Raw genomic sequence first — 11827 nt, forward strand, 5'->3', positions numbered from 1 at the left:
TGATGTTAATCATAGATCAATGGAGCGTGTGTGGTTAAACGACACATTGATTAGGTGGTTGTAACATTGAGTGTACCAAGCTAATTTGCATGGTTATTCACTCCTTGTTTGTGATCCTCGGCATCCCAGTCACACACTTGAAGGGCACGATCGAGATTTAAACATGCCATTGAATAGTTCAATGAATCTCAAAGGATCTAGGAGTTTCAATCCAATTAAAACTTAAAATTCTTTTTTGTTTTTCATGGTGGAAATTGGTAAATCGTCATTTACCTACCTTCAAATATTTTGTAGCTTGGATTACAGCATCCCTCTTCCAAGTTATAAAATATTGTGTTGGGTCCTAGCCTTAATATTTCATATTGGGTGTTATATTAAGGACTTAAATCAACTAAACTTGATTTTCTCCCTCATAAGATGTCTTATTCAAACAACTATGGTCTTCCCAAATCTTTAGGAACAAGCTTTCCTAATGAAGATGATATCCCACATGGCGATCAAGGTGAAAGATTAATCCCTATGTCGTGCATTAATAGGACTGGAAATCATACTTCACTTCCTCCACCTCCTTCAATTATTCTCCCTAACCCACAAGTTCAAAGACTTGAAAAGTTCAAGGTCACTCAATCCCTATTGGCAAGCAAAGTCTATGTGTGATCATGTCTTGGAGATCAAGTCACATATTGGCAGGCCGGGAGAGTTGGGTGTTGAAGTCTCGAGGAAGTAGTTTGTTGACTTGGTTCCTCAGTCACTCCCTGATGACAGATCATGACATGACCCTTATCGATCTTACCTATTTGCTTGTTGCTGCTAAATCAGCAATGATTTAGAGCACTGGTAAAGCAAATTTGATTGGAAGATCTACTTCCCAAGTTTCCATGGACAATAGTGACATTCCAGAAATGACTTCTTCTCCTAGGGAGAGAAATTGGCTAAAGTCAAAGAGTTTGAACTTAATAGAAAGGCCGGCTCTAGGAGTGTCTTATGTGTCAATGTGAAAGAAACCGTTTGTTTCTAACTGCCATTTAAAGGGACACTGGTTGCGAAGCTGCCGTATTTACCTGAGAGATCTAAGAGATGGTAAAGTCAAAATGCTTGAATCTACTTCAGGTAAAGCCCGTTATCTAACTCTATTAAGTTTCTTTTCGAGATTCTTTATACATGATGTAATGTAATTACATTTTGATGTTTTGGAGAATCAAAGGAAGCTTAAAGGAAGAGTAAGTTGATTCTAATCATGTGAAGATGGATTTCGATCGCATAGTTCGATGATCATAATTTTGAGTTGCTGCTTAAGAGTTATGATTGATTGCTTAGGAATAGATTTGATTGATAGCAACATTGGAAAAATGGATTTGATTCTTTCGTTTGTGGTGGTGTCATAATTTACCAAATAAGGAAAGATTCTCATCACCCAAGTTTCAGTTCGATTGAAACTTGGAATCATGCAACTTGTATTGTATGATGAATGAGAATTTTCATCTTTGGGAAATTAAGACTAATTCCTTGTTCACATGTATATGTGAGTCAAGTGAAGGACTAAGGGATCGGGTACCCTTGGTTGTGCGCTGATAAGGTCCACCACAAAGAACAATAAGACTATTCGTTATGATTTACTAAAGTTTAGTAAATATGGTTATGCTTACAAGTTTAAGTGTAATTCTGAAACATTGGAAAAGTTTCAATGTATGGCAGAACGAATGAGAACAATCAAATTAGGCAGAAAGATAAAAGTTTCTCCAATCTGAAAAGATGGGAGAGTACTTTAGTATCGTGTTTTATGATTATTTTAGTGATTAGGATACCATATCACAATTGATCTTCTAAGGATATCTTAGTGCATTTGTGTGGCTAAGAAGAGGAATCATGAACTGTTGAATTGGTTAAATCAAAAGATAAATCATACTTCGTTCCAAAATCAAGTCTTAGAGTCATACTCCAAGATTGAGCCTTGAGTGACATAATCTTAAGGAAGGTTTATAACACTTGTCAAATGTAGAGTAAAATGTTTTCTACTCTTTTACATTTGAAATTGGTAAGTTGTGATGTTTTGGATAAAACAAAGACCAACTACGACTAATTGTGTGAAGTGTTAGTCTTGATAAGAATCTGCACCAACTCTTGAATATTTGTTTTGTCAAGGAATGGTTCTTGACAAGAGAATCTTATATGTCAAGAGGACAGTAGGAGTCTTAAAGATCTTGGAAAAGTTTCAAGAACTAATCAAGAATAAACCTACTGTTAATCACTAGCACACAACTTGAGGTTTGTAACCTATCGTGTTGACATATTCTTGTTTCTATGCCTATTCCAGTTAAGATTGGCTATGCATGTGAGTTCTATGAGTTCTCAATGGTTTGCATAACAACCTGGAAGCTATGGTAGGCCCTGTACTACCAGGTGGCAAAGAATTAAGATTGAACAAGTTCAATCCATATGAGTTTGGATTTGTCACTAACCTTGTCTTGTGATTATGATTTTGAAAAATTCACATGGATAGGAACACATAAACTATAAAATCTAAGTGTCATAAGGTTTCTCTCCGATTCATGAAAATGATGGTGAGGAAACGCTTTCACTAAGTAGATTTTAAAGAGATAGTAGTTGTGATATTTGCATTCTCAGATTCGATTATGATTACGGCATCCCTCTTCATAGTTCGAATTGTGAGAATGGCAAAAGGTCTAAACATTATGATTATGACATCCATCTTCATAATTGTTTAGACACACATGTGAGCTATCCGAGGAAAGGTGTATGATTTTGATAAAGTCTTATCAAAGCATCTCGTATCAAAAATCTAAACTTTGGTAAGAAAGTCAATAAAGTATTGATTTCTAGAAGTCCAGTTGATTTCTGGGTACATGTCAAAGCTAGTGGGAGCATAAGTGTTATGCTAGTAAAATAATAATTATTATGCTAGTGGGAGCATAATCAGTTATGCTAAGTATTGCAAGTTAGCAATGTTAATTATAGAAAACAAAAGTTTCAATTCGCTTTGAAAAGTTGTTTTGCTATAATTAAGGGAGAGGAATTTATACTTCATTCCAATTCTAAAAGCTTAGATTGAGATTTTAATCAACTTTAGTCAAGGATATATATGAATGTTATGTTGGAATGGTTCAACATAAGGAAATTATATATACGTTGCGTTCTCAAAATTCGATTATGATTACGGCATCCCTCTTCATAGTTCGAATTGTGAGAACATGGCAAATAAAAATATTTTAGCAAAAGACTGGTCAAGTATCACATCTTTATGTGAGACATCATGAATCGTGTCTCATATGCTTCGGGTATAGGATCGTGATATGGGCAGATTTAGTTATAAAAGCCATGCATTATCTTAATACTTTATGTTGTTTTTATATCATTTTATGGACAAAAGGTACTTAATTAGTTTAATATTTCAATTTCAGCAATAAAAGACATGCTCGGGTGAAAAGGGAAGAGGACTGGAAGCTTGGAGATTGAAGACTAAAGAAAGATGGCTGTAATACGAAGAAACTCGACGAGTTGACCCTCAACTCGACGAGTTGGTCAGAATGTTCCCGATTCGAAGATGCCTTGCCGTACACGTTGTATACGCGGATTATCGAAAAAACTCATCGAGTTGGTCGTGAAAACTCGACGAGTTAGGTTGATTTTTGGTAACTATAAATAGAGAACATCTATGCCCGAAACCCTAACACTTTCTGGAGGCTAGCTGCGATTAGTGAAGATCATAAGGGTTCTTGAAGCTTTAGTTTTCGAAATTTCAACCTAAGAGGCAATTTAGAAGAGATCAAAGGCAAATAATTATTCTTCTTTTCTTAATCTTTGTTTTGAACCATGTTTGAATCATTAGATTTTGAGTTTAGGTTATTACTTGCTGTAGATTTGAGCTAAAAGCTTTATACTTCTCTTTGGTTGAGATAATCTTATGAATATGGTTTGATTGAGTGGTTGGATTAATATTGATTTGGTTATTCATATTGTTAATCTTGTTAAAGATCCTTATGTATTGATGATATATATTTTCTGTTAATAAGTAAGTTATTGAGTTGCGTGAACATCTTCTTGATTACTTGAATCATATAGTTTTGTGAACACAAGATTGTATGCCTAGGAATAGTGAACATGAAACTAGGGTTAACTAGAAAATATGTAAATCAATGTGTGAGCATGTGTGATGAACAACCACATATGAGTTGATTGAATTGAACAAATTTGATTAGCTATTATTACAAGTCTTACTTGATACGAACTGAACACTAGGAAACTTGTTAGTTTAATCACTTGATCACTGTTTGAATTAACTTGTCTACTAAAGGATTGGTAATAGTGAACATGAACCCAATCACATTAGGAATCGGTAACCATTGACATATTGATCCATTGCACTTGCCACGAAATCGACCATAGGAATAAGTGAATTAAATCTGAACAGAAGTCTCTTTTATCATTGAATCTAGTTGTCCTTTCTTGTTCTTCTTAGTTGTTAATTGTCTTTGTTTGAGTGTTAAATTGACTGTTTAAGTTTCTAATCTTGCAAAACTAGAGAAAACCCCCCTATTTTATTAATTGATTTAATTAGATAATTTTAGTATTTAATTTAATTATTACCGTTCCCTGTGTTCGATACCCTACTTACCTGAACTAAACTGCTAATCGATAGGTACACTGCCTTTCGTGTTTGTCTTTGTGTTTAAGTTAGTAGGATTAAAACTAGTTCGTTTTACACACATCAAGTTTTTGGCACCGTTGCCGGGGAACGGTTCTAATAGTTATTTTATTTGCTAGTGTTATCGACCCTTTGTGTGAGATTTATCTTGCATAAAGTTACCTGTTTTCAGTTTTAATTTTCGTCCTTAGTTTTCTGCTTTTTGCGTTGAACTCGTCGAGTCTATTACTGAACTTGACGAGTTGGTCACGTTTTCAGTTTCGTTACTTCTTCGTTTTTGTTCGTTTTACGCTTGTTTTTCTGTTTTGTTTCAGATTTTTATGACTCGAGGCTCTAGTTCCACACTAGTGCCACCCGTGGAAGATCCGGAGTCGATTATTCGCCAAAAGAGGGGAAAAGAAGTCGAAGAATCTAATAATCTCAAGACAATCCACGACGAGAAGGTAGAAGGTTACGAATCCGACATACCCATGTTTGGTGAAGAACGTAATTCCGCGCAAGAAGACGACATGGATGACATCGCCGACATACCAATGGGGGACTGTAAGAAGCGCATACGAGATGGTACCGGGTCGGGACTCGTGCAACCCGCAATCCCAGCCACTGCCAACTTTGAGCTGAAGGGTCACATACTCGCCCAACTGAAGGACATTCCATTTTATTGGAAGGGTCACGAAGACGCTTCTAAGCATATTGAAGAAGTCATGGACATTGCTGACTATTTCCACATGCCAAATGTGCCTCGCGATACCGTTTTACTTCTGATGTTACCGGTTACATTCAAAGGAGCCGCGAAGGATTGGTTGAAATCCCTACCCCCAGGATCCATTACAACATGGCAAAAGATGCACGAAGAGTTCATTGATCAGTTTTGTCCACCTTCCAAGATAGAAAAATTAAAGAAAGCCATTGCCAACTTTGAGCAAATGCCATGAGAATCACTCTATGAGGCGTGGGAGAGATACAAGGGTTTGATAAGAAATTTCCCTCAAAACGACCTGAACGTGCAACAAGAGGTTTCCATCTTTTATGATGGTGTGAACGTCACAACTAGGCAATTACTCGATTCCCAAGGACCTCTCATGAAGAAAGCACCAGCCGTTATTAAAGCATTGGTGGAAGAGTTCTCCAAACATTCAAGAGAGTATCATAACCCAAGGAACGACACAACTAGAGGCATGGTTAAATCAGTTTCCGATGATATGGCTGCAATGATGGCCAAACTAGAAAGTATGGATCGTAGGATGACAAAGATGGACCAATCCATCCATGCCATTCGGGTGGGTTGTGACAATTGTAGCGGACCCCATCTTACTAAAGATTGCGATCTGGATGAGAACGGCAACCGAAAGGCACAAGTTTGTTATTCAAGTGGCGATAGATATGATGATGATTGGCGAAAACCCAAGAAGGAGTGGCTTCCCTACGATGAGTACAAGAAGGCAAAGGAGGAAAAATATAAGCAAAAGGCGCTAGGATTTTATCAAAAAGAGGAACCAGTGCAAGAGAAGAAGATGGATCTTGAAGCTATGCTAGCCCGATTTGCTAGTGCTTCTGAAAAAAGGCATGACGATTCCGATGCGGCCATCAGAGATCAACAAAAGATGATGAAGGAGCACCAAGCAATGATGATGGATCAACAATCTCTACTCCGGAATCAACAAGCTTCAATAATAAATATTGAAAAACAACTTGGGCAACTTGCCAAGCAATTCAACGAAAGAACACCGGGTGGACTTCCAAGTGATACCGAGAAAAATCCAATGGGCGCACACATTAACATAGTGACAACTAGGAGTGGGAAGATAGTCACGCCCCTGACCCCAATCCTAAGTGAAGATCCTAAGGAGATACAAGAAGAAGACAAAGAAAACCTAGAATCACAAACAGAGGAAAAAACTCGTCGAGTTCCAGACAAAAACTCGATGAGTTGCTTACCTGATGAGAAAAATAAGACGCTAATTAAGCCGTATAGACCCCCATTTCCATTTCCGGGCCGAGCTCGACAAGAGAAGTAGAATGAAGACTACCAAAAGTTCCTGGAGCACATAAAAGCCTTGCAAATCAATATTCCTTTCATCGAGGCGGTCGCACAAATGCCCAAATATGCCAAGTTCCTAAAGGACCTTATCACAAATAAAAAGAAGATGGATGAGGCATCCAAAGTGGTCCTAAATGAGAATTGTTTAGCCGCAATGTTAAACAAATTGCCAAAGAAAGTGGGTGACCCGAGTAGCTTGACAATACCTTGCCAATTCGGAAATTTAGCCACTGGCTATGCATTGGCCGATTCGGGGGAAAGTGTGAACCTTATGCCATATTATTTCTTTAAGAAATTAAACCTTCCGGAGCCAAGACCGATCCGAATGGCGATCCACCTAGCAAACGAGACGGTGACATTCTCGAGAGGCATATATGAAGATTTATTGGTAAAAGTCGATAAGTTTGTCTTCCCGGCAGATTCCATTGTACTAGATATGGAGGAGGATCATCAAGTGCCAATAATTCTTGGAAGACCATTTTTGAACACCGCTAGTGTCATAGTCGACATACGAGAATCCAAGCTTACCCTTCGGGTGGGAGAAGACTCGTTTAATTTTGGAGTTGATCAAGCCATGAAACATTCAAAGTTTAGTGATGACACGGGTTTTTCAGTGGATATCTTGGAAGAGTTATTGGAAGAATGGCAAGAAGACAAATCAAGTGAACATATTTTAGCTTCAGAAGATAACTTTGATGCTGAGAGAGACCTGAAGGAGCTAGAAAGACTACTTGAAGAATTTGAATACGAAGAATTAATCAGAAGTGCTGAACAGAAAACTCGGCGAGTTTATAGCTCTAACTCGACGAGTTGTGACGAAAAATCGCGATCAGAATTTTTTTTTGGCCTAAACGCGACGAGTTTCTTCCCTGAACTCGACATGTTTAGTGTACAAAGCACAAAATTAGAGCTGAAAACTTTGCCGGGACACTTAGAATACGCATTTCTCGAAGAAGGTGAACAAAAGCCTATTATCATTGCGTCCGATCTTACCCAAATCGAAATAGACGAATTAGTTAAAGTTTTGAAGAAAAGGAAGAATGTCATCGCATGGAAAATCACCGATATAAAGGGAATAATCCCTTCTTATTGCTCTCATAAAATAAATCTTGAAGAAGGAGCAAAGCCGGTAGTGCAACATCAAAGGCGATTGAACCCGAACATGCAAGAAGTGGTCAAAAAGGAGGTAGTTAAGCTCTTGGATGATGGGATCATTTATTCAATTACCGATAGTCCATGGTTTAGTCCTGTTCAAGTAGTACCAAAGAAAGGAGGGATGACAGTCGTGACGAACGAGAAGAACGAGCTCATACCTACACGAACGGTAACCGGTTGGCGGGTGTGCATCGATTATCGAAAGCTAAACGATGCCACTTGTAAAGACCACTTCCCTCTACCTTTTATTGATTAAATGTTTGAGAGGTTAACTGGCCATTGCTATTGTTGTTTTTAGATGGATTTTCAGGTTACTTCCAAATCCCAATTGACCCAAATGATCAAGAGAAGAGTACTTTCACTTGTCCAAGTGGAACATTTGCCTATCGACACATGCCTTTTGGGTTATGCAATGCGCCTGCCACCTTTCAACGATGCATGACGACGATATTCCACGATATGGTGGAGAAGTTTATGGAAGTATTCATGGATGATTTTTCTGTTTTTGGTTCTTCTTTTAATGATTGTCTTGCTAACCTTGATTTGATGCTTGCTAGGTGTGAAAAGACCAATTTAGTTTTAATTTGGGAAAAGTGTCACTTCATGGTAAAAGAAGGCATTGTGTTAGGCCATAAAGTATCCAAAGCGGGGATTGAGGTGGATCGGGAAAAAATTGATACCATTGCTAAATTACCTCCATCAACCAATGTGAAGGGCGTTAGGAGTTTTCTAGGTCATGCGGGTTTTTACCGTCGTTTTATAAAAGACTTGTCTAAAATAACTCGACCTTTAACTCAACTACTTTTGAAAGATGCACCTTTTAATTTTTCGAAGGAATGTCTAAATGCTTTTGAAATATTGAAAGAAAAATTAACTAATGGCCCGATCATTATCGCCCCGAATTGGAATTTACCATTTGAAATAATGTGTGATGCAAGCGATTTTGCCTTAGGTGTTGTGCTTGGTCAAAGGGTTGATAAGTATTTTCAACCAATTTATTATGCAAGCAAGACCTTAAATCCGGCCCAAGAAAACTATACCACAACCGAAAAAGAATTATTGGCCGTGGTCTATGCTTTTGATAAATTTCGTCCTTATCTTATATTATCTAAAACCACTGTTTTTACTGACCATTCTGCAATTAAATATTTGTTTGCTAAGCAGGATGTGAAGCCTAGGTTGATCCGGTGAGTGTTGTTACTTCAAGAATTTGACATCGAGATCAAGGAAAAGAAAGGAATGGAGAATGTAGCAGCCGACCATCTTTCAAGATTAGAGAATCTAGAAAGGGATGAATCAGACAACAAGGGTATTGGGGATAGTTTTCCAGAAGAGTACTTAATGGTGATCATGGGGGAAGAACCATGGTATGCAGACATTGCTAACTTTTTGGCTGGAGACTTTCTTCCAAAAGGGCTAACTCACCAGCAGAAAAATAAACTATTTTCAGAAATTAAATATTATTTCTAGGATGAGCCCTATCTTTTTAGGAGTTGTGCAGACGGGATCATTAGAAGGTGTGTGTTTGGCAAGGAAATCCGTGACATTCTAGAGCATTGCCACAATGGGCCTGCAGGAGGACATCATGGGGTGCAATACACTGCTAAAAAGGTGTTTGATGCAGGATTTTATTGGCCCACAATTTTCAAGGATGTTGCCACCTATGTGAGAGAGTGTGATGCTTGCCAAAGATCAAGAAATATTTATGCAAGGAATGAAATGCCTCAAAGAAACATCCAAGTGTGTGAAGTCTTTGATGTATGGGGTATAGATTTCATGGGACCATTTCCATCATCTAAGGGGCACAAATACATACTTGTGGCGGTGGACTATGTATCAAAGTGGGCAGAAGCGCAAGCATTAGCAACAAATGATACAAGGGTGTGGTAAAGTTTTTGAAGAAATTATTTTCTAGGTTTGGAGTGCCAAAAGCTTTGATAAGCGATAGGGGAACCTACTTTGCTAATGAACAACTAGCAAAGGTATTGCAAAGATATGGTGTACGCTATATATTTTCAACACCTTATCATCCACACACGAATGGGCAAACCGAGGTCACGAATAGAGCACTCAAAAGAATTCTAGAAAGATCGGTGGGCAGTCATCGGAAGGATTGGGCAGATAATTTAGATGATGCACTTTGGGCATTCAGGACTGCATTCAAAGCACCCATTGGAACCACATCTTATAGATTAGTTTATGGAAAAAATTGTCATTTTCCAGTAGAACTTAAGCACAAGGCCTATTGGGCTTTGAAAACATGCAATTTCGAACCAAATGAGTTGCATGCCAATCGACTCTTGCAAATGAATGCCTTGGAGGAATTAAGAAACGAGTCTTACACTAACTCATTGATTTATAAGGACAAGACCAAAAGATGGCATGATGCAAGATTGAAGGGTAATAAGAAGTTTGAAGAAGGTCAAAAAGTTCTTTTATATAATTCAAGACTTAAGCTTTTTCCGGGAAAACTACGCACTCGTTGGACCGGCCCTTTCACAATTAAGCATGTTTTTCCATATGGGGTAATTGAATTGTGGAATAAAGATGGGTTAAGTTTCAAGGTAAATGGGCATAGGGTTAAGAAATATGAAGAAGGCATGCCCAAGGAAGCAGAAATTGAAGAAGGACTAGATTTGGAGATGACCGCTACAACATAGGGCGGGAAGGAGTCCAACTAAAGACTCCTAAAAAAGAAGCGCTTGCGGGAGGCAACCCGACACTTGAGTTTGATTTCTTGTTTCTTTTTCTTTTTAGCCTTTTATTTTATTCCTTTTTGTGTGTTTCTACTAGGATTTTCATTCTTCATCTTCCAAATTCACTTAAAATATTGCTGGGAGGACTAGCAAAGTTGAGTGTGGGGTGTGGTGCTTTATTTTCACAAAGAAAACAAAATTTTTTCAGCAGAGCGTAAACTCGTCGAGTTCTAGGTCACTACTCAACGAGTCCATTTTGTAAGTCCCGACATATCGGTCAAACCCGTGTCAACTCGACGAGTTGTATTTTGTTACCGAAAAAAATATTTTTTTTAATTACTGTAAATTAGGGTTTTTACCCTAAAAAGGTAAACCCACATTCAACAGTCGTCACCCACATTCCATTCGGCCAAGAGAAGTCTCCCAAGCAAGTTCTTCCATTTTTTTGTGATTTCTTCTCCAAATCTCTTCAAAAGGTAAGATTTTTATGACCACTCTTGTTAAAGTTTCGATTTTTAGTAGTTACATGGCTCTAATTTGTTTAAATAACCCGATTTTGAGTTTTCATATGAGCATTAAGGTTTAGATTTTGACTCAATTAGGATGTTTCTGCTAGATTTTTCCGTAGATTCTTGCTTATTTTGCTATCATAGACAAACCCCTGAGTGAAATTTTGTGTTAAATGGTTCTCTTTATCGAGACAGAAATTTTTTTTCGCACCTGTTAAAGAACTCGTCGAGTTGTTCATGAACTCGACGAGTTTATATCGCTGTGTTGAAGTTTCGTCCTTTTAAACATTTTTTGTATTTTGTTTGGTTTTGCAGAATCATGTCCAGAAGTAGAAACCAAGGATCTCAAAGAAGCCAAAGGGGCTTTCCTTTGCTTGATTTCCCTCAAATTGGCTCAAAGGCAACATGGTTGCATGTAGGACAAAGTTGGAGAAGTTGAAAAAGAAAGACTTTTATTTTCCAAATGAGTTAGATTGGCTATGTTTGGAATAATGGGGATTAGTGGGAGAGATGAATCCATACCTTACTAAGGTCTTTATTCAAGATGGGGTGAGAATTACATGTGATGCTTGGAGGAGAATTTTCCAACTCCAAGAGCCGGTATATCAAGAATTGTGTTGGGAGTTTTACTCTACCATCACATTCCGTGGGGGCGATAATTACTGACACTAGTGTGCTTACTTTTATACTTGGGGCGAGTTTAGAGAGTGCAGTATGGTAGAATTAGCATGGCGAATGGGATTATACGAGTAAAATGTGGCTA

The 11827-nt window shown here is 37.9% G+C and overlaps 1 protein-coding gene and 1 non-coding gene across 2 annotated transcripts; one reads left to right on the forward strand and one right to left on the reverse strand.

The window, feature by feature from the left end:
* Positions 1-5556: 5556 nt before the first annotated feature.
* On the reverse strand, positions 5557-5663 carry LOC145118085 (small nucleolar RNA R71). Its single transcript, XR_013713069.1, has one exon. It is a non-coding gene; the product is annotated as a small nucleolar RNA R71 (small nucleolar RNA).
* A 1096-nt stretch (positions 5664-6759) lies between these two features.
* On the forward strand, positions 6760-9050 carry LOC145114152 (uncharacterized). The gene is made up of 3 exons (XM_079050154.1): positions 6760-7833; positions 7950-8028; positions 8170-9050. Exons 1-3 carry the CDS (start codon positions 6760-6762, stop codon positions 9048-9050), a joined length of 2034 nt encoding a protein of 677 aa, XP_078906280.1.
* The last annotated feature ends 2777 nt before the right edge of the window (positions 9051-11827 follow it).

Source organism: Lactuca virosa, chromosome 5 (genome assembly GCF_052849685.1).
Source record: "Lactuca virosa cultivar CGN04683 chromosome 5, Lactuca_virosa_CGN04683_v6, whole genome shotgun sequence".
NCBI lineage: Eukaryota > Viridiplantae > Streptophyta > Magnoliopsida > Asterales > Asteraceae > Lactuca > Lactuca virosa.